The following is a 25,286-nucleotide window of genomic DNA, read 5'->3' on the forward strand; positions in this document are numbered from 1 at the left end:
CAAGAAAACAACCACTATCTAGGAGGCTGGCTTAAAGACAAAATACAGACAACAGTCCAATTTCTGTTATACTGCATACTGCCAATAAATATTAACTATTTAAACCATACACAATGGTTACCAAATCACAAATCAAACAAAAAGGACAAACTGCAAAGTCTTATCAAAAGTTTATTTTATTTTCAATACAAGATAACACCATGCTTGTTACCAGTGCAGTTTAAGGCCGACAATGGCCATATATCAAACTGCCGAACAGTCACCTAAATGCTAAAGAAAGGAAAGACAAAGTAAACATTAAACACAAAATTGCAATTACAAACATTTTAATAAAATGGAATGAGCTTTTTAATAGAAGCTAATATGAAGTCTAATTCTCATGGACAGCAAAAAAAAAAAAAAAAAAAAAAAGTCTATTTGATCAATTATCACCTTACCTTTTTGCACAGAAATCTTATTGTGAAGTCACCATAGAGTCAATAGCTAAAATTTTAAGACTTTCTTTGGCCTTCTGATATTAAACAAATTATTTACAAACTGTAATCAGTAATTCACGGATATTGGTAATATGATACAATTTTTTTTTTGTTAAGGGCTTTCCATTAAAAATTGTAAAACAACTTTGTAAGGCTGTACAGGGCTGTAAACTACTTTGCTAATATACCATGGGATGCAGAGGAAGGAATAATAGACCTTTTTTTTAAGGCTAAAGTTATCAATATTATAGATGCATTCCTTAAAATACATTATGATTTATATCCAAAGGATCCTTTCCCATTAAATACCACCTGAGTACAATTTTCAAAGTAAAAAAATAAACATGAATTCACCATAGTATTTTAAAATAATTTAAATTACAGAATGTTGAGAAGTGTTACGCAGTAACGGTGCGACAAAAAGAACACACTTTCAAAATAAAATGTTTTTGCTAAATGCAGGGTCTGTCCAATTATGAAATTACTGTAAAACATTTACACCCATGGCAGAATTTTAGGATACTCCCACATGAATAAAACTCTTGGTAGTATTTACTATGCACAGTTACCACTTCAAGGTGTGTGTGACTTCAATTAAATTCAACCTAGTATTTAAGACTCCCATTACAATATGTTAACTAATATAGCAGGAAGTCTTTAAAGACATTAAAATGTATATAATCAAGTATACGTCCCATACAAAAACCATAGTAGCTGCATACTCAGTGAATGCCAACAACCTGAAATTCTAAAAAAAGAACATTGGTTAAGACAAACCTAAATCAATCTGAACAGTGTTGCCTGAATATTTAGAATATTCACAAAAATTCCTATTGCTTCTTTCTAATGCCAAGAAAGAAGAGTGTAAGAACTTTCTCCCAGAAGCCTAGACATTTCAATACATTTTCTATTTCAACTTACAATGAAACTTTAATCCTGAATCTTGATTTCTCTAAATCAAAAATCTCACATTACGAACACAAGGAATGCCATATGTAAGGCCACATCTTAATAAATTTATAATTTTTGGTTGAATATTTATTGAAAAAAAATCAGTCTAAGGCTTCTAAGAGTCAAGTTGCTTAAAAAGAAAATAAATACACCAGTGTTTAAACTGAAGGTTAAGGTTAAAAAAAACACGTGCGCGCGCGCGCACACACACACACACACACTGTAAGAACAGAAAAATAGAATGCTTTGCTACAAAAATCCCACTTAATATATTTTAGCACAAAAATGTCTACTATACACAGTGGGTAAGCGTGCATTTACGTACATACAACATTTACAGAGGGCTATGGGATGCAAATGAACTTAATGAGTAAAATTTAAAAATCAGTTATCTGTAAAACAGCGAGAATCTCAATACTGTATTCTCAGTCAAGAATTAGAACATAAACTTCCTCTTAAGCTGAAGCTTAAAACACAAAATTGGAGCCATTGTAGAAAATACAGAAAATGCAATGATCATTCAGGTATGAAAACCAAAATGTCGAGAGCACTCCAACAGAAAAGTCTTGTAATGCATCTCATTGTATAAAACAGTATGTATTTAGATTGGCACAGTTAAATACATAAGGGAAAGAGAAAGTCTTTACCCTTTCAACAATTTTCCTTCACTATAAAATATTATACAACATTCATTAAAACCTCCACGTTTATTTTAATAACTGACCTGAACTAGTAAAAAATAAAGCAATATTCTCCACAGGAGAATTAAATGAAAATAGTATCTTAAGCTACAAGTTATCTGTATATTCCAAATTGTCATTAACTGCTTAAGAACATTCTAGGTAAAAGGACCATTAAACGGGCTAAACTATGATCAAAAGCCACTGCAACTTACTCCAAATCTTATGAAAATTGACAAAATAAAATGCACATCTGCAAATTTACACTGGAATATGCTTTCCACAACATAGTTCCTTTAACCAAAAGCAGCACTTTCAATCCAAAGTGCTGTCTGAGAAGCAGTACCATTCAGATACCGTATCACTCATCTGTTTACTACTGGCTGAAAGGAATGTGACTGTATAGCACTAATAAAGGCTATGTTTCAAAATTCAACTCGTTTGTTTTCATATCCACTACAGTTATTAACTAAGGAAAAAATGAAAAGGTCTCTGAGACACTGTTTTTGGTGTCTACGCAAGGATTTATCTCTTTGGATTGTTTTTACACATAAAAAAACGGAAGAGTTTTCAAATAACATCAACCCATAAACAACTGAAGGGGGTATGAAGAATGAAACAAGGCTTGCAATTTTCACCTTTACTGCTATACATTCATGTGTTATCAGGTAGAGAAGGACTTTGCAAAATTACTTGGTCAAACCAAGAAGTTATTTCCTTCTGACAACACTTAAAATAACAGATTAGCAGCAAACAAATCTAGTACACTCACACTGTCTGCAACAAAGTCACGTAATGAGATCAGCCAAGCAGGGAGAAGAGTAATATAGAAGGAGCAATTAAAAGGTTCCACTGATAAAAAATGAAAAGGTAAAGGATTTAATTAGTATAAAATTTCCAGTTTCATTTCAAGTGCAGTTAGATTTTTGTGATTACATTTTCAAATTGTTCAAAGAAATTTTATTTTCATGGACATTTTACTTACCTTTTAACCTTACTATTAACTAATTTCTCTTGTAATATTTATATGTCCATACTTCTTCACATTAGGGTATTGTAGTCAAAATATTAAAAAGCCAAGAAATGACAAAAACTAACAATATACAGAAAACAGGAAAGTTTTGATACAACTGTAAAATAATGTTAAAAAAGCAACTGCATTTTCAACAAAGTGCTTAAAAAATCATTTCTGAAAGGGAACAGTTTTGATAAATATCAATGATCCCATGCAGATACTTCAAACACAAAATATTTTAAAATAAAACTGGCAGTGATATGGGTAATTCAAAACAGCTAATTTTGTCAGAAGTGGTTTGATAGCAGACAAGATGAAAGTGAAGAACAGCAGTGGAAATTTCTGGAGGGTTTCTACAGTTGCACATAACATAGTATCTAGGGTATTTTAACACTTTAAGCATTGTCCTAGAATTTGGGTATACTTTAACAACCAATGTGTATCAACATAAGATCTCTCAAAGATAATCAGATCTTAAAAATATATTAACGTGCTCAAGAATTTTAACTCAAATTTCTGAAGTAGTGATTTCAAATTACATTCCCATAAAAACACCTAATCAAGTTGACACCCTGCCTCTGCCAATTTTGCAATCAAGAACACATGCTAGCCAGGTGCTTTTAAAGTGGGCCTGTATGTAAGGCAGGTTTGAGAAAAATCTTTGATTACATAACTATAGCATGAATCAATACACTGCATGAATACACATAGTATTCCTTAAACTATGCAGACACGGTTTATCTGTAATTTCCCATTACAAATACTGGGGAATACAACCGAATGTTAATGAACATCACATCCTTCAAAAATTTATATCAATTGGAAAATAAAACTAAGGCTCTCTTTACTCACATTTATCTGCTGCAGGGCTGTATTTACACTGCCTATGGCTTAAGAAATAAACCATAAGATCAATAAAAACAGCAAGTAATTGCAGCATCAAATCAGAATTGTCAAATTTTCTTCAATGTTAGCAGTTCACAATTAAGTGTTTCAGTACATCTGTATTGTAATTAACCTGCATTACACATCAAATATGTATGGGTTTTTACTTATGTATTAAAACCTCTGCTTTTTTGACCCCTTTACACATTGACTGGATTGCTATGTCTGTCAAATTTCAATTTTTACAAGTTTACATACCATTCAGCAAAGTCACAAGCTAACTAGGTAAAAACAGCTAGAAAAGCAGAATATAGAAATATTAAATATCCATGTAATCGCCTATTCTAATACCAAAATCAAGGGCAAAAGACACTTAATTACTATGTTTAATTCGCTGAACGCAAGATTAGATTGATGCATATCCAAAAACGCTATTGCAATGCTTTAAAGGACAGTAAAAATGTTGTCATAGTAACATTATCTTAAGATATTGCTGAACACAAGACTTTCCCTGAGGTGTAAACATCAAATAACTTGAACAGCTTTACACATCAGCCCCATTAAACAGTTTATTACAACACTACATCTATTGTAATCAAAGTGATGCTGTTTACAGACATTATCATATAAACATTTTTAACAAGAACAAACTACTACAAAAACAAGCATTTACTTGACTTTTTTTCCAATTGCTTGCACATTATAATGGCCAAATGTATATAACCAGTAATAAAGTTGCAAAAGCTATAACTTTTTAAATCACACAGGTTTCCTTCAAATAAAACAGTTAAGCAACATAAAAAATAAAAGTAGAGCTACTGGTTACCATTTATGCAGATTTGCTTTATTCAGATCTATTCCTGTTCATTTTATCCATGAATCCTTACAGGTTCAGTTCAATCACAAGAAGCAAACTGCTGGACAAGCGTCATTTTTCCCCCATGAAGACTGTTTTGTCTTGGAAGGTGATCCTCTTCCTTCAGCTGTAATGTGTCAAAATTTGTGATGTAGATTTTGCTATTCCCCAAAATACACAGAAAAACGCTGGCTTAACTATACATACACAAGTCGTGCATCTACTTCACTGTTACGTATTCTAACACAAAGTAAGAATTAACGGAAACAGTAGCTGCCTTTGTGGAGGTGAAATGTTCCAATTTACCTGATGATTAAACTGAGACATTCTGATTTCATTCTTCTTAGATATTATTGCCTTATAAATTTAATGACTGAAGCAGTAATGAAAACATAGCAGCTACTGTTTCTGTGATGATGGAAACATTCATAAGTCATTTTCTAAAATATGCAAGCTACAAAAATAAATGGAAAATGCTTGGATGATTTTAATGTAAATATTTTTCATTCACCCACATTATCAAGTCTATAAACTCATTTAACAATTAAATGCTGAACTAAATATAAAATTCAAAATTGTTTTACAAATTAATTTATTTAACAGCATACAGGAACTTCTGCAAGTATTATAAATCAAATGGTGTTCCATGTTACAAAATTTATAAATAAGATTTATAAATAGAGTATGGACATTTAAATTAATGACATCCACGTACAAATCTTTAGACATAATACAAATTTAAAACATTTACTTTACTTTTACTCTATTCCACCTATATAGAAATATCTAATGTAGTATTATAAACTAACCAAAACAAGCTAAATGGGAATCTACAATGATAAAGTTCATTTAAAACTCACATAAAATTAAAAAATAGAATAAAGTTGATAAATTAAAATTTCAAGAATACATATATATGCAAACTTCAGGTAGAGGTTCACAAGAAACATTCAATTAACTTGGATATAAGTAACCATTGAAACATTAGGTAATTAAAGTATAAATGACAAGAAACCACTTTAATAATAAAGTGATTTAAGAGTCAAGAGGGCAGAAGGTTTTTCAAAAAAACTTTTTTCAATTTGAACATGTTCATAGGGCACAGTTTAGTGATATTTTGCCATAAAAATAACTGAAAAATACTTTCTGCTCTACAATTAAGAGTTATTTCTGCCACTGTTATAAATTTTTCTTTTATGTCCTTTCCTCCCCAACTAGGTTGTAAGTATCTTAAGAACATCAGTACATAGATGAATGCATACTGCCTAGCAGTAATAACATAAAATTTTAAAACTGCAAAAGAAAAAAAATAGATGGTACAATCCAGGACTTTCTATTTTATATATAATAGTTTCTATATACCCATATTTTTCAGGTAACTTCAGCCATTGCTATTGTTATCTTTTATTGCATCTTCATCTTATATTGATGAAGCTATTTAGCAAAATTATTTAGTGGGAAAAAAATCTAAAATGGCAGCTTTCAAATGTTTTATTTTTATTATGTGCAATATGCTTTTAAAAAACTGGTTTATGTATTAAAGAAAGACAAGGCATATGTTCTAATCTTAAATAATAATTACTGGGAAATTAATAAATTTAACTGCAAAAGAATGCTATCTCCCTAAATTTTCTGTTGCGCTGGAAGGGATAAAAAGAGATCAGGTCATTAAGAGGGAAAAATTATTTAAAGTCATAGCAAAACAAAAATATTCCATTCTTCCATAAAACATATCACATACACTGCATCTTTGTATCATTATCACTCCAGTGGAGAATACTATTTTTATATAGAGAATCCTGTTTGTAAAACTGCAACACACATCTTTTTCCAGGACTAATGCACTCATTTGTTTGATTATACTTTATAGATAGATCTTTTCTATTAATAAATCTAATTTTCACCATACAGACATAAAATATGGGGGAGAGTCTAGCCATTTTTATTTCTATTTCTAAACACTTTACATTTATGCACTTGGATATACAAATTTTACAGTCTTAAATGAAAGTGACTTTGAAGGCAATACAACCCATTTCCAATAATCCAATTCCATATTATACTCTCAAATGTCTAAGTAGGCAACTACATCAACAAAGATAGCAAAAACCAGCTTAAAAGTGACAAATACATTCAATGCCCATGTTTTCAACGTATCATTTGGTAAAATCTGTAATGTCAAAGCCACACAATTACTTGCTTTAGGTATTAATTATAAAATAAAGGCCTATGTAAACAGATGTTAAGACAACTAAAAGATAAATGGAATCTATACCTTTTTAATAAAGTCTGTAAACTAAAGTAAAATTTCAACACACAGAGAAGTACCTGTATTTTAATATATCAAGCCATTATTAACAACTCAAATTATAATTGTTTCTGTTAGAAATTTACGTACATTTGCTAGAATTAGTATTTTAAATTAATGGTAAATTCATCTTCTAAGATTCAAATAAATACTTGATAGGGCACTTTTATAGATTTTCACATTAATATACTGAATTAAAAGGATTCTCATATAATTTTAGAGATGCACTATTAACTCAATATAATTCACTTTTCTCTATCTGAAAACTTCTTAAGAGGAATGGAAATGAGGTGGGCAAGAGAAATAATTATCTACACACCAGTTAACTCTAAAATTAAAATTCCTTCTGGTGTTGACTAGAACATATTACATAAAAACAATTCTAGTTATTGTAGATATTTACAAGTTCTCGCTACCCAAACATTCACATTTTCATCTTTCTACCTCTGTACACAGTACTTACCTCATTTTAACTAAAGCATTTTATTACTCTATAAAACACATACATAATTGTTGCTCTTACAACCCAGTAAAATAGTAGAAATAAACTTAATCACATTCAAAGAAAAATGAGCTTTGTTCCCAAAATATTTACAAAATGAACATCCCAAAATAACCTGTTATTTATAATTCATGAAGAGTTAAAACATGCTACCACAAAAGAAAAATTCTTAAAATTTGGATAGCATAAATGGCACCCTTACCCCTTTTTGGTTATTAGGTTTCTTTAAACAACGTTAACTAAATATTCATTCAAGACAAAATTTATTCAAAACAATCTATTTTACAAACTAAAACAATGGTAGTAAATTTAACACTGAGATGAAGGTGAGAAAGCAAGATGACTCACACTGGCATTGAATTTTTTTTTCAACAGGGAACATTAATCATTTGTAAACAAAACTATATTCTTAAACCACAGTGAGCAAAACACACTATACATCCATTCAAGGGATCACTTCCTACTCCCTCTTGTAACTTCAATTAAGTCAGCTGTGCAGTGAGACAGGTTTTGTAATACTCAAAGCAAGAAAAATCAGAGCTAAAGCAATGAAAGCTAGCATACATATCCAGATGAAGCAGAGTAGTTAGGCTATATTAGAAAACATATGGAAACAGGGCTGGGAGCTATAAGGCAGACCTCACATAACCTAAGAGCTGCAGAAACAATTTTAAAATCTTATTACAACCAGTATCATTCACCAGGTAATTAAGATAATTTAGTTTTCACATAAGCCTCAAAGCAACACTAAGAAGAAAATGGAACATCTTCAACATGTAAGAATTTTTTTTATTCTTTTGACGTTTTTTGGTTGTTTTCAAATTAACACAAAGTTAAGCTGAACACACAATGCAAAGCATCCTAAATATTGGGCAATAACAAAATCTACGATCCTAAGATCATATTTAAGGTAGTAGAAAGATAATCAGACGAGGCTGGCCGTGGTGGCTCATGCCTGTAATCAATCCCAGCACTTTGGGAGGCCGAGGTGGGCGGATCACCCGAGGTCGGGAGTTCGAGACCAGCCTGACCAACATGGAGAAACCCTGTCTCTACTAAAATTACAAAATTTGCCAGGCATGGTGGCACATTCCTGTAATCCTAGCCACTCGGGAGGCTAAGGCAGGAGATTTGCTTGAACCCAGGAGGCGGATGTTGCGGTGAGCTGAGATCGCACCATTGCACTCCAGCCTGGGCAACGAGAGTGAGACTCCCTCTCAAAAAAAAAAAAAAAAAATGTAATCGGACAGCAAAGGCAAGTTATTTAATCCAGACCCCATACCCAATGCTTAAAAATTGTCATGGATAATAAAGATGTGAGAATTGTAAAACCTCATAAAGTAGGGAGAGGAAAAGCCTGAATAAAGAGTATTAAAAAAAAATAATTTGGTTTCAGTAAACAAAGAAAAGCTGAATTGTTAACACAAATTTGCTGAGCAGAGATGTTCCAAAGAAGTAACAAGAGGAATGCAACCTTTTAAGTAACTCAACTATGAAACTATAATTATTTCAGTAAGAAATGTACAATCTTAAAGCACTGAACTACTTTTATTTTGCTCAGAGTGGTCTGAGAATAGAGGCAGAAATTACAGAATATGAAGCACAATGTATTTACATACTGAAATTTACAATATTGGTATTTTCTCATTAAAATATTATCTATTTGAACTTAGATATTGAATACTTTTAGAAAAACCAATACATTTTAAAATGAGAGAATGCAATTAACATTACCAACAGTTCAAACACAAAAAAAATTAAGATGGGACAGACATTAACAGCTTGCCAAGATCATTAAGTTTCCAGTTAAAAAATTAAGAACTTGCCCTTTTAGCCATTCATCATCACTTTAATAGATTACATTAGTATTTTATTTGTATACAGCCTTACTAGTGACATTCACTTTAGCTTTCAAATCACTCATTCCATTTAGTCCATTTAAGATTTACATGAAAGCTCAAAAGGACTCATATTTTAAAACTTCTAAAAAGGTCAACAGACCTTATTATGATGGTGATCAAATTTGCAGATAGCTTTTGTTTTTATTAAAAAGTTTTACTTGAATATATTTAATCGCAGTCCCCACCCCTTTATTCATGTCTACATCCACAATAAATACTGATTGATATAGCAAATGTACAATAATCCAGGATAACAGAATTCTTTGCACTAGAAATGCTTATGTAAAATTTTGCTTGGATGAAGGCACATACAGTATTACAACTCAATTCTGATTAATGTACAAACAAAACATGGAAATTCTGGTATGGTACATCAGTGATTAAGAAAAATGTCAACAATAGTTTGCACATTAGGAATTTGTAGCTAATGTCTGAATGTAATGAAACTCAAGTCATGATATAGTTAGGTGTACCCATTACTAGAAAGTAATGTTAGCTAACTCAAATACTTTTAAGATTAACAATGGATTTTGTTTACTTGGCTGACTATGCTAGTTTTACTAAAACCAGTAAGAAATTTAATTAGTTAACTTTGGGTTTAAATTGGTTTGGAGGTCCCTTGATGGGCACATCCAATTTTGCAGATGAATTCGTTTCATTATCATGTCTTGACTAACTAGAAGCTTGCTGATAACTTATAAAGTCTAAAAACAAAATAGGTAACTTACAGAACCTGTACCTTTCTATAATGGAAATGAGTAACATAGATAAGCATTTCAACTAATAACCCAGTCACAATCCACCTTAAGCAACTGATGGATATTGAGAATTTTTTTCATTAAGATGGGATCAGATGTATTTAACTCAGGGGAAAAAAGTGCTACATCTTTAAAATTTAGTGTTTAGATTTTCATAACACAATATTCAATTTTTACATTCAAACACAATATCGATTTCAATAAGCTTAGTTTTAAAAGTATAAGATATGTTTTGCCTCATATTAAAAGAATGTTTTGAGTTTACATTAAATTTTGTAATACATGGAAAACTATATAAAAATCAAAGTTTTGATATTCAATCTGCATATTCAAAATGCAAAGTATCAAAACCAGCTTTTTAACTTAAAAAGTCCTTAAAATTGTAAATAGTGTTAAGAGCTTATTTGTGTTCCATAAAAATAGCATGCTTATTTTCTAGGCATTTAAGGACCTCATTTGCATATCTGTTATGGTTAAAGAAATTGCTATGCTGTCACAGAATTACATACACTTGATAAAGCCTTTAACTGTGCCCATAACAATTTAAATACTAACAATTACCATTACTGAATTTTCAGTAAGTTTCCCATGATTACTGAAAATAATCACATAAAGAGTATTTACCTATGAGGGGTTTGTTTAGCCTTAATTTAATTTGAATATGCCAACCAACATATAAAGAAAAAAATATTTTAATTTACAGAATAACCTTTGTGTCACATGCATAAGCCTTATAGTGCCCTCCCCCCAGCTCTTCACATGAATAAATGCTGTTAACAAATATAAAAAATAAAATTACATGTGAAAATGAAGCATAAACAGACAACTCTTCCCACTTTATGAAAAATGTACACAAGAAATAGTTTTAAAATACAGAAAAAAAGACAATGATTATGATTTATGAATGAAACATCAAAGAAAATTATTTCCAGTTATTCTAAACTTGGGTATATGGCTTGACACGATTTAAAATTTTTTAGATATGGTTGCACCCTGAACCCATTTTAATTGAATAACTTTTACATCTTCTTTGCAAATTAAAGGATACTGTTTCTTTTAAAAACAAAAACCAGATGTCAGGATAGTGTCTCTTCTAAAAAAAAAAAAAAAAATTTTTCTTTTTTTTTTTTTTAAAAGGAAAAGTCTCTTTGAATGTTGAGAAAACATCCTCCTGTATCATAAACTATTATTGTGTCAGATTTTCTCATAAATTTTTAGGGACAAATAAAACTAGTTCAGGAATAGTAACTTTCCATTTATTTTTAAAAATCCAAACACATAATATATATGTGAAATAACTCTATTTTGTATTCAAAATTACACACAACCTAAGTATGTGATTACAAGAATCCCAATTTTTAGATTTTAGAAGTACACAATGAGTCCTCTTGATTATTTCCTTGCTTTGTTAAGACCATTAACTATTTGAAACCTAAAAGTAATAACTCAGCAATAAAATATTCAAAGATAAAAGGGTCAAAAATTTACCTGTCATTACTTACCCATAATTTGTTTCAGATGTTTCCAGAAGATTACATTCACAAGTAGTTGGACCATTTAAAATGTAGGTATATACTGTACGAACAGTAGCCTTGGAGTTATAGTTACTGTTAAGAATACACACACATTTAACAGGAACAAGGAATACCCACCTTCTAACGATGACGATACTCGCGCTCTCGGTCACGCTCTCGGTCACGGTCTCGGTCACGATCCCGGTGCCTCTCTCGTTCTCTGCTTCTCTCTCTATAATAATCGTCATGACGGTCTCTACTACGGGATTTATGACGCCGACTCTTTTCTCGTGATCTACTATGGTCCCTCTCTCTTGATCGTTCACGTCTTCTAAAAGAAATTACTGGATTAATGCTCTCCATAATTAGATAGCTTAAAAATATTCAATTTTTTGATGTCTAAAAAAATCTAAGGGAGCAAAAAATTCTTCGTAAATCTGGTTTAAACTTACTATCCTGAGCTGCCAATAATGATTTACCAACTCACCAGTAAGCATGAACCAGAAATTTCATTATTAAAAACACTACCAAAAAATCAGCAACCGAACACATCACAGAAATGCATCACATCATCTATTTAAGCTAGTAGCCTAAAACAGATGTGTAGTATTTACTGAAGGAACAAATAGAAAGGTACAGGGAAAATTTCAAAGCACTCGTGTTTTAAGCTAAACAACATCTACAATACGACTTTTTTAGATATAAGAGTCATGAAGTCATAACATACAATGGGGCTTAAATATATGAAAATGACAACCTATTAACATACGGTTCATGAGGAGCAGCGTCCAACACAAAGAAACTTTCTAATACGCATGTTATATTTAGGGAAGGAGAAGAGGCACAGGAGAGGGCTAACAATTGCGACCAGTAAAAAGAATTGATACAGTATTCACACTGTATTTAATATGTAGAAATGTTTCATGAACTGCCATTTTTTAAAAACAAATAATTTAACCAATGCTTACTGCCTAAAAGACTTCTACAAATTCTGCTAAATTTACAGTAATAATAACTGTCTATTAAATAATATTTATGTCTTATATTTCTAAACCAGACAGCTAAGCTCCTTGATCAAGGCCTAAGTTATTACTTTTTTTTTCAAGATAGGGTCTCTCTCTGTCACCCAGGCTGGAGTGCAGGGACACGATTACAGCTCATTTCATCCTCGACCTCTGAGACTCAAGTAACCCTCCCACCACAGCCTCCCAAGTATCTGGGACTATAGGCATGCACCACCAGGCCCAGGTATTTAAAAAAATTTTTTGTAGAGATGAAGTCTCCCTATGTTGTCAAGGCTGGTCTCAAACTCCTTGGGCTCACGTGATCCTCCTGCCTTGGTCTCCCAAAGTGTTGGGATTTAAAAATTATTACTTTGGACTTTAAAACTTAAAAAAAAGACACAAGATACCTATATCTATGACATATTTGTTCAGACACAAAGATTCTTACACTGGGTCAAAAAGGTAATAATTACAAAATTGGGGACCATGTCAAAGGCAGGCTCCTTTCTCTTAACTTAAAGAAGACTACTACCAGATACAGTACACTAAAGACACATCTAAGAATACCAAGTGAAGCTTAAAGGTCTGCCTTTCAAAAATATATAAAATTTAAAAGTTAGCAGCAATGCTTTTAAAAAAAAAAAAAGGGAACTACCTATAAGATCAGTAATTTATTCAGTCACTCCCTCATTCAAGACATTTTTATTTAGCACTCATTCTATACCAGACACTCTGTAGGCATTAGGAATATTATAACCAGCATGGCTGAGCACAGTGGCTTATGCCTATAATTCCAGCACTTTGGGAGGCCAAGCTGGGAGGATCACTTGAGCCCAGGAGTTCAGGACCAGCCTGGGTAACTTAACAAGACCGCATCTCTTAAAAGAAAAGAAATACAGTGAACAGGATAGATAAAGCCCCTGCTTTATCTCATTAGAGCACATGTTTATTCAACATGTGTTTATTGAACATGTGCTCTAATGAGGAAAAAATATGCCTCGATAATGAGCATTGGTTATGGTAAGTACTATGGAAGAAATAAAAAGAACAATATAACAGACTAACTTGGGAGAAGCCCCCTCCTAAGAAGTTAGAATGAGACGTGAAGAATAAGGTGCCAGCTATGTGAAGAGACAGGGAAAACTGCTCCCAGGAGAAGGAATATAAAGTGAAGTGGTCAAACATTTGATGTATCTAGAGAAAAAGGAGAAATATGGCTGGAGAACAGTAAGGAAGAGGTACAAATGAAGCTAAAAAGATAGGAAGGGGCTTTATCACACAGTCCCTCAATCTTTAGTCTTGCTTTAAGACTGAGTAGAAGTCTTTGAAGGGTTTTAAGCAAGCAACTAACATTTAGAGTTAAAAAAGAAAAAACACTCCAGATGCTAAATAATAAGTAAAAGCAAAGTCCTTTTTTTAAAGTCTCAAACACAGTATTCTTTCCATTTGTAAACTAACAGTTTTTTTAAACGGAAATGAGACAGGAAAGTTTTACCTTGATCCAGAACCGTAAGACTTGGACTCAATTCCATGAAGGCAATCTTGCAAAGAACTAATAAGAACTTTGCAACGATCATCAGCGGACACTTTGGATTGTTTAATTAAAGAAATTGCAGTTACCAATGTCTCAATAGCACTCCCATAATCACCTGTGAGGGAAAGGAAAGAGTTTCAAGTCAAACAAATTTTGTTTTCAAAATACCATCAAACCACTTGAGATAAGAGTGATAAGGCATTTTACAAAAGTACTGTGCTATAAAATAACTATGCAAGGCAATGTCTTCTTTTACTGTTTCACCATTTGCAAAAGACTTTCATGGTCATGATACTAACTCAACTTATTATTACAGGTGTGTAAAGCACATTATCATTTTGCAAATATAAGAATAAATAAGCTGTCATAAGGCCCCGGAACCTTTAAATGTCAAGGGTAAGACTTACATCTATACCAAATAAGTTAAAATTTGGATTTTCCCCACTACACTGTGACACAGAGCTTTTATCAATGCTTTTTAAATAAATCACAGGTAATGGTTTCGGAATACAAAAAGAACATGTAAATGACCTATCTTCTAGATTGTACTTACATTTTTAGGTCATTCCTAATAACATAAATAAGAAATATTAATACAAGAAATATACAAACCAGCACTGGCATCAGATACAGCTCTCGAAATAGCACTGCTTGAGATTGCCCTATTTCTATTCATGATTTCTTCAAATTCAGCTTCACTCAATGGCGTTCTTGCAGTATCCATTTCCCTGTAAAATAAAAACACAAACCTTAACTCATACTCAACAGATTTCCTAAGTTAGTCACAATAGTGTATAGCAATTCACACTAGCTGCTTCTGACATGTGCTTTAGCAATAGTAGTTACTTTTCCGTATTGAAACATGCTACTTTTGCTACAAAGAGAATGTCTAAAAATTCTCCTATACCAGTATCTTTCAGCTAAAACAGGGTAGCAGCTTAAACACCTCACCTTCTTGGAAGGCAGAAATAACATATTTATATAGCTACAATCTAATTATTTACAGTCATTGTTCCTATCTTTTATCATCAAGTACTTGCACAGATACACACTAACCTACCTTCCAGGGGGGCCATAGTCACCCCTATCATATGGTGGAGGTCGACCATATGGGTCTGTTGGTGGTGGACCTCGGCTATCTGATGTAGGCATGCCGCTGTTAGTTGGTGGAGGAAAGAAAGCTGGGTTCACATGCGGAGCTGGTGGTGGGGCACCTGGAGGTGGTCCAGGAAGATGCGGAGGAGGAGCTAGTGTAAGGGGTGGCCCAAGTGGACCGGGTGGACGAGGTGGAAAGGGGCCTGGAGGTGGAGGTGGTCCCTGTTGTGGAGGTGGTGGGCCAGGAGGGGGGCCGTAGCCTGGAACTGGAGGTGGAGGACCAGGAGGAAGTGGACCCAATGGAGGCTGCCCAAAAGGTTGTCCAGGAAAAAGAACTGGTGGTGGAGGGCGATCTCCTCGATTAGGAGGCCCAGCTAGAGGAGGAGGCAGAACCTGACCAGGAGGTGGAGGACCTGGTGGACCAGGTGGGCCTGGAGGACCTAAGGGTGGACGTGGTGGAGTCTGTCCAGCTAAAAAACAAAGGAGAAAGAGAAAAAAAAACCACTTCACTAATAAGATATTTTCTTTCATATGCCAAGATTATACTTTAAAAGCATAAAGCATACACCAAGTCTTTGTCTTTAAATAAAACCCATATGGTAAATATTACACTACCAACTACAATGAAGTATATCCTTACAAACTTAACTAGCTCCATTTATGCTTAAGAAAAATTACTGAAACAAAAACTTTAATAAAAAAGATTACAATGCCTAGAGATATTTTCCATCTTTCAGTGTACACACACTTCTTACAGTGAAATCACCCACCTTATATTCTACTCTGATGCCAAGCTAGAAAGTGAAACAAGGAAAAATGATCTTGAAAGGATTTTTTAAGAGGTAAGAAAATAAGACGGATGTAAATATTCTATATATAAGTCAAGCAAGTTTGGAGAAAAATAAAGACCTTTTAGGCCAAAAATGGGTATTTCCTCTATGCTGTGCCCCATATGCCATGGAATCCTAGTTTCCAGGAACAAAGGCCGAGTTCCTTTAACAAGATGCTTGATCAAATTTCCTGGATTCCAAAAATAGCATAACAAGGAGAGTAAGTCACATTAATAATGCATTACTTGAAAAAGAGAGAAAAGGAAAAGAGGTATTAGGTAGACATGTTTTATACATGGTAATTTAAGAAAAGTTTTACCTGGAAAAGGTGGGGGTGGCCCTCCTGGTCCTGCTGGCCCAGGAAATCTGTCCCCACCAGGAACAGCCCCTGGAAAACGGCCCCGTCCTCTACCACCTTGTGGAAATGCTGCACGGGAACTGCCTCCTGGAGGACCAGCTTTACCTTCCCCAGACATTTGTCCTGATTGTGTAGCTGCAAATATCCAAATACTCATAAATAGCAACTATTAAAAATAGTATTCTGAAATGCAACCATTATTATTAAAAACAACTCTATTTCTAACATATTAACTTGCAAATGCCTTGTGCCTATGCAAACTACATAAGGAAGTATGGGTTAGGAAAAACATTCACATCTATATGGGTACTTTTAAAGACTCAAATTTTTCAGGTTTAAATATATTTTCCATAAGTAATCATGAGTTACTTTCAAAATACCAGCACTCTGCAGCAGCCAAGACCGAAATTCTTCAATAGATATCTTAATTTCAGTATTACATCATTTAAATTTTGTAACATACTTCTTCTTAAGTCAAGTGCTAAAACATTAAAAGAAAAGGAACCACTTGAATTTCTGTTAATTACATAATCATCCATCTTATCTCTTTATATGATAACATCCTTAAATGTGTAATGACAAATCTTTTCTATATTCAGTTTACCAAGTGGTGAAAGGTCTTGTTGCCAAGCAGAAAAATCAATGAACACTTTCTGGTTATCAGTGATCTCTCCCCCACCATAATACATATCCACATAGTTTTCCTTTAATCTAAGAATTAGAATGTAGTTTCCTTCTGTATCTAAGATGGAAATAACAGGACAAGAATGGCAGGGCTACAGAACTTGCACATTGTTGTGTAGTATTGGGTCTGTTATATCTGGAGAAAAATGGAACAAGAGTAGGTTTCTAGTACACAGGCCCACAGTCATAACCAGTGATTAAATCTAATTCAAAGCATGGACTTTGTGAAATGGAGTTTCTAGTGAGCAAGTATTAAGATGACTTCTCTAGTATAAAACGCCTAACAAATGCACTGGTTAAAATGTACATATTTTAATAAAAGCCTCTGAGGACTGCTTACTTTTCCTGGACTGCATTTCAAATTGACTCAGGAACTGTTTATTGCATGGAGTTACAACAGGATTCTGACCATGAAGTTCTCTTTTAGGCAACAGATCCATTAACTTTTTTGAAGACGCTTCAGATCCAACACCAACAAGGGCAAACCTAAAAGGTGTTTAAGGGGCGAGGATACAAAGTAAAAAGAGATGAATATTATTACTGTTATCCTTCTGTAAAAAGGTCTTAATCTGCTTTTATTTAAAAAAAAAAACAGCTGGGCACAGTGGCTCATGCCTGTAATCCCGGCTGCTTAGAAGGCTGAGGCAGGAGGATTGCTTGAGCCCAGCAGTTTGAGGCTACAGCACATTATAATCACACTACTGCACTCCAGCCTGGGCAACAGAGTAAGATCCTGTCTCTAAAAATAAATAAGTAATTTTAAAAACTGAAAATATTTCTTAAAACTATATGAGTACACATTTTTGTTCATATTCTATAACATACCATAGAATTCATTCAAAATATGTAATTTGGTGGTTTTTAGTATTTCACAGTGTTAAAACCACCACCACAATCAATTTTAAAACATGTTCATTACCCCAAAAAGAAACTCCATATCCATTAGCCAACGCTTCCATTTCTTCCCATCCCTGTACCCTATGGAACCACTAAACCTAATTTCTGTCTCTGGACTGGTCTATCCTGGACATTTCATCTAAATGGAATCATACAACAGGAGGTCCCTTATGACCAGCTTTCTTTAGCATGTTTTCAAGGTTCACCCATTGTTACAGCATGCATCACCACTTCATTTATTTTTATGGGTGATAATTTTCCATCATAAATATACAACATTAAAAGAAATCTATCCATTAGTACACGGACATTTGGGTTGCTTCCAATTTTTGCTACAATAAAAAGATGTACAATACCATTAACCATTGGGGAAGTGCAAATCAAAACCACAGATACCATCACATTCCCACTAAGATGGCAAAAATAAAAAAGACAACAAGTATTAAAGATGTGGAGAGGCTGGGTGTGGTGGCTGGCCTGTAATCCCAGCACTTTGGGACGCCAAGGCAGGCGGATCATGATGTCAGGAGTTCAAGACCAGCCTGACCAACATGGTGAAACTCCATCTCTACTAAAAATACAAAAACTAGCCGGCCGTGGTGGCACACGCCTGTAGTCCCAGCTACTCAGGAGGCTGAGACATGAGAATCGCTTGAACTTGGGAGGCAGAGGTTGCAGTGAGCCGAGATCCTGCCACTGCACTTCCAGCCTGGGCGATGGAGTGAGACTGTCTCAAGAAAGAAAGAAAGAAAGAAAAAGAAAGAAAGAAAGAAAGAAAGAAAGGAGGAAAGAAGGAAGGAAGGAAGGAAGGAAGGAAGGAAGGAAGGAAGGAAGGAAGGAAGGAAAGAAAGATATGGAGAAACTGAAACCTTTGCACATTGCTGATGAGCACGTATTAACAAAATGGCACAATGGCTCTGGCAAATAATCTGGTAATTCCTCAAAAGTTTAAACACAGAGTTACCATATAACCCAGTAATTCCATTCCTAGGTACACATCCAACAGAACTGAAAATAACACATTCACACAAAATGGGTACACAAATATTCACAGGGGCATTTTCCTTAATAGCCAAAGGTGGAATTAACCTAGACGTCCATCAACTGATAGATTAAAAGACGAAAGTGCTATATCCGTGTAGTGGAGTATTATTCAGCCATAAAAAGAAATACTGATGCATGCTTCAACATGGATGAACCTTAAAATCATTATGCTAAGGGAAAAAGCCAGTCACATAGGACTACATATTTTATGATTCCATTTAGATGAAATGTCCAGAACAGGCATATCCAGAGCACATTAGCGGTTACCTGCAGATAGGAAATGGGAGTAACTGCTAATCGGGTACAAGGTTTCTTCTTGGGGTGATGAAATTTTCTGGAATGAGACAGTGGTAATGTTTGCCAAACTTCATAAATATAATAAATATCCTGAATTGTACATTTTAAAAGGGTGCATTTTATGACATGTGAATTATACCTCAATAAGAAAAATAAATTTAAAATAATCAGAATGATTACCAATTTGTACAGTTACAGGATATTCTAAATTATTTGAGGGAGGGAGGGTCTTAGTAGCTTAAGAAGCTTAAGCTCTTTTCCCCCTAATGTTCAATATGATCTTGTAAACTATACCTCTTATTCCAGTCAACAAGTTCTGCTGTTTGCACCAGGATTATCTTGGGTCACAGCATTTAGAAACAACTAAATTAATTTAACAAATATTTATTAAGCACTTCTTATAAGCAACGTACCATTCTAGAGCTGGAGATGTAATAGCGAACAAAAAATCTCTGCTCTCATTAAGCTTAAAGTCTTGGAAGAGACAACAAACAAGTAAAATATATCAGAGTGGAAATAACGGAAACAGGATAGGAAGGTGCCACTTTGCACAAGGTGGTCATGGAAGAAAACTCTTGAACATTTTGAGTTCTGAATGAAGTGAAAGAATAAGCCATGTAGATATTTGAGGGGGAAAAGTAAACCAAGAAGAGAAAACAGCTAAAGGTTCTAGGTAGGAATTGGTCTGGCAAACAGCAAAGAGACTAATGTGGCTGCAAGACAGTGGTAGGATAGGATTAGAAAGGTGGTGGGAAAACAGATCACAAAGTACTTTGTAGACAATGGTAAAGACTGAGACAGACAGGAAGCCATGAGAAGATTCTGAGCAGAAAGAATGTCATCTTTTTTTTTAGAACTTCTATAATGTGGAGAATAGACTGTAGGGGGCAGTCTATACTTCCAGTTAGAAAGCTACTGCCAAGTTTAAGTGAGAGATGATAGTGGCTTTGACCAAGTGGTATAAGTGAAGTTAGTGGGAAGTGTTCAGACTCCGCATACATTTTGAAAATATTCTCAGTTTAGTATAACGTGGTATAACCTTCTAAGATAACTAAGCAATATACGAAATAAGCATATTCTTTATCATTTTGCATCTAACAATTTATCCTTAAAAGAAAATCCAAAATCTGTACCAAGACTTATATAAAATGATGTCTGCTGCAACATTAGTTACAATAGGCAAAGGTGAAAACAACCATGATAACCAAAAATAAGAGGTAAATTATGGTAGCATACCAGCTATGATGCGAAAGAATTAGACATCAGAGATGTGTATTTATTTTTATTCCTTATATCAAACATATAAACACATGAATTATAATTCCATTAATTAATTAATTATTTTTTAGGAAAAAGCCCAAAAGAATCTTCACTAAAATGTTAAAAGTAAACATCAATGGATGGTAGGATAGTGGCATTTTATTTTCTTACTTTTGGATATCTATATTTTATAATGTTCTCATTCTGATCCTATCTCACTTGTATAGTTTACTAGTGAAATACAGCAAAACATTCATTTAACACACGGTATTCAGCTGCCCATCTTCTCCCATCTCTTAATCACAGGGAGAGTAATGGTTCCTAAACTGTGATTTCAACAACCATTTCAACCACAGATGGAGAAAACTTGGGAAAATTAGAAAATAGATCTGTCCACATCTCCATTCTATTGGTTTTAGTGTGCTAGGTAATAGGGTACATAAAGTGAACAGTATCAATCTCTGCTCAAGAACCTCCTTCCAATGTAAACAATCATGTGTTGTATGCACGCGTAATTAACATTAACTTAAAGGAAAGTTAACTTGTTAAAAACTGTATCACTAGCTACTAAATCAAAAAGAAAGAAAAAAATCTTACCCCTTTGACTGGCCGTTTGCCCGATTTTCAAAAAATTTTATCTCCAAAATATCATTTACTCCCAAAGAATGAACTGCTTCAGTTAAGTCTTCATCTGTTGTCCACTGCAAGATATTATTCCCCTTATTAACCATTAAAATATAACCAAGATTTTTATTATCTCAGTTTAGTTTTTAAGGGGAAATTTGGGACATACAAAATAAATGCTGAGTGCAAATCTAAGTCTAGTTACGGCCAGTCAGGCTCCAATTTTTAAACAGCACAAAAAACATCCGGGAACCTAACTTCATTCCCTGATACATATTTCAGAAACTAGACAGTACCCTTGGGGTTACAATAGGATTTGACTCTCAAGAGTTTCTGGTCCCTTACAGCTTTAAATTGCTATGATTTTAAATTGTGAATAAAACCTATTTCACTTCCTCCCATTAAAGGAAAATATTTTGAATTTCATCTTGTTTTTGAATTAAAACATAGACAAGAAAAAACTAACATGTATTTAATATTTACCATACACTTTATGTATTAACTATTTAACTCTTATAACAACCCTATAAACCCTATTATTATCCTCATTTTACACACAATACAATAGAAGTTAGAGTTTGCCCAAGGTGACAAAACTAATAATAGATGGTGGAGCTAAGATCCAAATACTTACTTAGCAACCATACTTACATAACTACACTGCTACTGTTTCCAATACTATAGAATACTCAGACTGGGTGGTGGGAGATGTGTTACAAATTAGTTTTAAAAGAAATGTGAATAGGCTGGACACCATAATGCCAGCACTTTAACAGGCTTGGTTAGGAGGATACCTTGAGGCCAGGAATTTGAGGCCAGCCTGAAGCAATATAGCAAGTTTTTGTTGTTTTTTTAATTAGCCAGGTGTAGTGACACATGCCTGTGTTCCTAGCTACTTAAGAGGCTGACACAGGAGGATCACTTGAGTCCAAGAATTTGAGGCTTCAGTGAGCTATGATTACACCACTGTCCTCCAGCCTGGGTGATAGTTTTGCAAATTGTCTCCCCCACCAAAAAAAGAAATGTAAATAAAAAGGTTAAAAATACAGTGTTATTAAGGAAATGCAACGGTGCCAAATTTTACTGATTTCTGGATATACAAGTTTTAAACTTTCAAGTATACATAATAACTAAGTAGAGATACAAAAATTCTATAGGACTATTTTAATGATATTTAAAATGTAATGTTAATAAAAATATAAATATACATATGTGCATTTAATGAAGCTCTAAATCAATAATCTTAGTCTCATGACAACCCAAATTAAAATATAATACATATAGCAGTGCTTCTATAAATCAGATTTCAAATTTAAGAGCAGAAATAAAACTCAAATTTGTAATACAAATTAAATGGACACTATTTTTAAACCAGGAGTGACACTATGTCTCTTCCCTTTTACACTTGAATCCTGGTTTGAGACCCCATGTGAGCATTATTTTTAGTGAAATTAGGCTATCTGAAGCAAGGTAAAGTGGTAGCATAAAAAAGGTAACTGAAGACAAAACTAATTTAACTATATTTAACTAGTATCTCCACCAAGAAAAGCTGAATGACCACAAAACTCAAAACTAGAAGAATTGGAATTAATGACGTTGCAAAGATATCTGTATTTCTCTCCTCACTGGACAAGCAAACACGTATAGAAAAACAAACACAGTAACTTCAAACTTATAAAAATCTGGAGAAAAACATTAATTACTAGAACAGTTCAAAATCAATTACCAATAATTTAATTCATATATTAACTTCACTCACCCAGGTTAGATTTCCAATATATAATGCAATCCTCTTTCCAGTATACGTATAGACAACATTTGGTGCCGCTCCTTTACCGACATCATCACCAACTGTTGGTGGGAGAGTATCCATGTAATCCCGGTCTTCTGGGGCATCTCCATTATTTGCAGATGGAGATATGACATCGTCATACAAATCTATCTGATCATGCCCACCATATTCAGCTTCCTGAGATACAGAAATAATGTTCTAGATTATACAAAAGTCAAAATACTACTAAAACAGATTTGAACACAAATTCAATTTTTTGTTTTAAAAATCTGATAGAAAAAGGTCAAGGATTTCAGTACCAATTTTTTTCCATTTTATGCAATAGATGTATTCTTGAACAGGCCTAAAAAGTAAATTTCTTGCCGGGCATGGTGGCTCATACCTGTAATCCCAACACTTGGGAGGCCAAGGCAGGTGGATCACTTGAGGTCAGGAGTTCGAGACCAGCCTAGCCAACATGGTGAAGCCATGTCTCTAGTAAAAATACAAAAATTAGCCAGGCATGATGGCTCACGCCTGTAATCCCAGGTACTCAGGAGGCTGAGGCAGGAGAATCGCTTGAACCTGGGAGGCAGAGGTTGTAGTGAGCCAAGACGGTGCCACTGCACTCCAGCCTGGGCGACAGAGAGAGACTTCATCTCAAAAATAAAAAAGTGAATCTCCTTTTTTATTTTTATTTTTTGTAGAGACCAGGTCTTGCTACAATGCCCAGGCTAGTCTCAAACTCTTGAGTTGACACAATCCTCCTGCCTTGGCCTCCCAAAGTGCTGGGATTATAGGCTTGAGCCACGGCACCCAGCCTAAAGTTAATTTCCATATAATGAATCCTACTTTTCCACTGATACTTATAATATAAAAAATAAGTTCTTTTGGAAAAAGAAAGACATGGAGACAAACAACATGAAACTTTCCTTGGAAATACTCTTGAGTAATAACACATAAAAATGCAAATAGACAAGTTTTTTAAAAAACTGACATTAGAAAAATCACCCCAAAATCCAAAGCCATTATATCTTTAATATTTGATCACAGAAAAATAGTTATTACGTTCTGTAGTATTCAGATCTTGTTTTCCAACCTTGAGGAATCTAATACTTTTTTAAAAAGCACAGTGAGCTGAGGCATCGGAAAGAATATGGGCACATAAATAATTCAAAACATCATAATGAACAAGGGAAAGAGAAATAAATGAAATACATGTAGAACTATCCAAATTAATTATCTTCCAAGTTGTATCATTCTCAGTGAACAAAGAGCTAATGCTTACCTGAATTCTTAGTTATCTAGTCAAGTAAATTAGCAAGAGAAAAGCAACAGACCACAAAACAAAGAGTAAAGCCCTGGCACTGTCACCAACCAATCAAAGCAATGCTACTGGGTGTCACATGCCTAAATGATAATTAGGGAAAAGGAAAACTAAAATGAAACAGACATAGGAGCAGGAAAAAAATAGAAAAGAGGGTTCAATTTGTGACTAAGTACATGAAAAACGAAATGTAGGTAAAAGCAGAATACTCAACACTATTTAATTGCCTTTGATAATCATTACTAGACCATAAGCTTGACTGAGCCTGTAGCACAGGAAAATTTCCATTTTTATCTTCTACTCTCCCTTTCCACAACTAAGTACCTGTATTGGTGTGAACCATTTTATTCTTATGACGTAGAACATTTGACATAAGGAAAAAGACAATTACAAGACAACTTAAAAGTTCAGATATAACTTACAGATTCTCCCATTAATACAATTTACTACAGAAATATACAAATGGCACATATGGAGGAGCTAATGGTTTTAGGTATCATGAGCCAAAATAGTCCCTAAATGGATAGAGAATGACCCAGAGAAAAGCATTTGTTATATGATGGTAAACAGAGCAACAAGATATTATTATGGGCCCGGGCTACTGTTTTGTTATTTAAAAGACAGCCAGAATAAGATCTTTTTAAAAGAAAAAGAAAAAAGCCTAGAAGGGGAAATATCATTTATATACATAAAGGGACCTCAAGTAATCATCAGG

General features: G+C 33.7%; 1 protein-coding gene across 4 annotated transcripts in view; it reads right to left on the reverse strand.

Annotated features, from left to right (window-relative positions):
* Window positions 1-154: 154 nt before the first annotated feature.
* Window positions 155-25,286, reverse strand: part of LOC105473399 (cleavage and polyadenylation specific factor 6) — a 34,468-nt gene continuing 9,336 nt past the window's right edge. The window contains exons 2-11 of one of the 4 annotated variants that reach the window (XM_011727205.3): window positions 23,233-23,442; window positions 21,447-21,550; window positions 17,692-17,837; window positions 16,629-16,802; window positions 16,389-16,499; window positions 15,445-15,949; window positions 14,997-15,112; window positions 14,346-14,499; window positions 11,985-12,174; window positions 155-4,990 (exon numbers count right to left, since the gene is read on the reverse strand). In XM_011727205.3, the coding sequence (XP_011725507.1) occupies window positions 11,988-12,174; window positions 14,346-14,499; window positions 14,997-15,112; window positions 15,445-15,949; window positions 16,389-16,499; window positions 16,629-16,802; window positions 17,692-17,837; window positions 21,447-21,550; window positions 23,233-23,442 (1,707 nt within the window). In that variant the 3' untranslated portion in view covers window positions 155-4,990; window positions 11,985-11,987. Of the gene's footprint in view, window positions 4,991-11,984; window positions 12,178-14,345; window positions 14,500-14,996; window positions 15,113-15,444; window positions 15,950-16,388; window positions 16,500-16,628; window positions 16,803-17,691; window positions 17,838-21,446; window positions 21,551-23,232; window positions 23,443-25,286 lie in introns of all 4 variants that reach the window. The other 3 variants (XM_011727203.3, XM_011727206.3, XM_024790190.2) reach the window with 3 other exon arrangements.

The sequence above is a fragment of the Macaca nemestrina genome, chromosome 10 (genome assembly GCF_043159975.1).
Source record: "Macaca nemestrina isolate mMacNem1 chromosome 10, mMacNem.hap1, whole genome shotgun sequence".
In the NCBI taxonomy this organism is placed as follows: domain Eukaryota; kingdom Metazoa; phylum Chordata; class Mammalia; order Primates; family Cercopithecidae; genus Macaca; species Macaca nemestrina.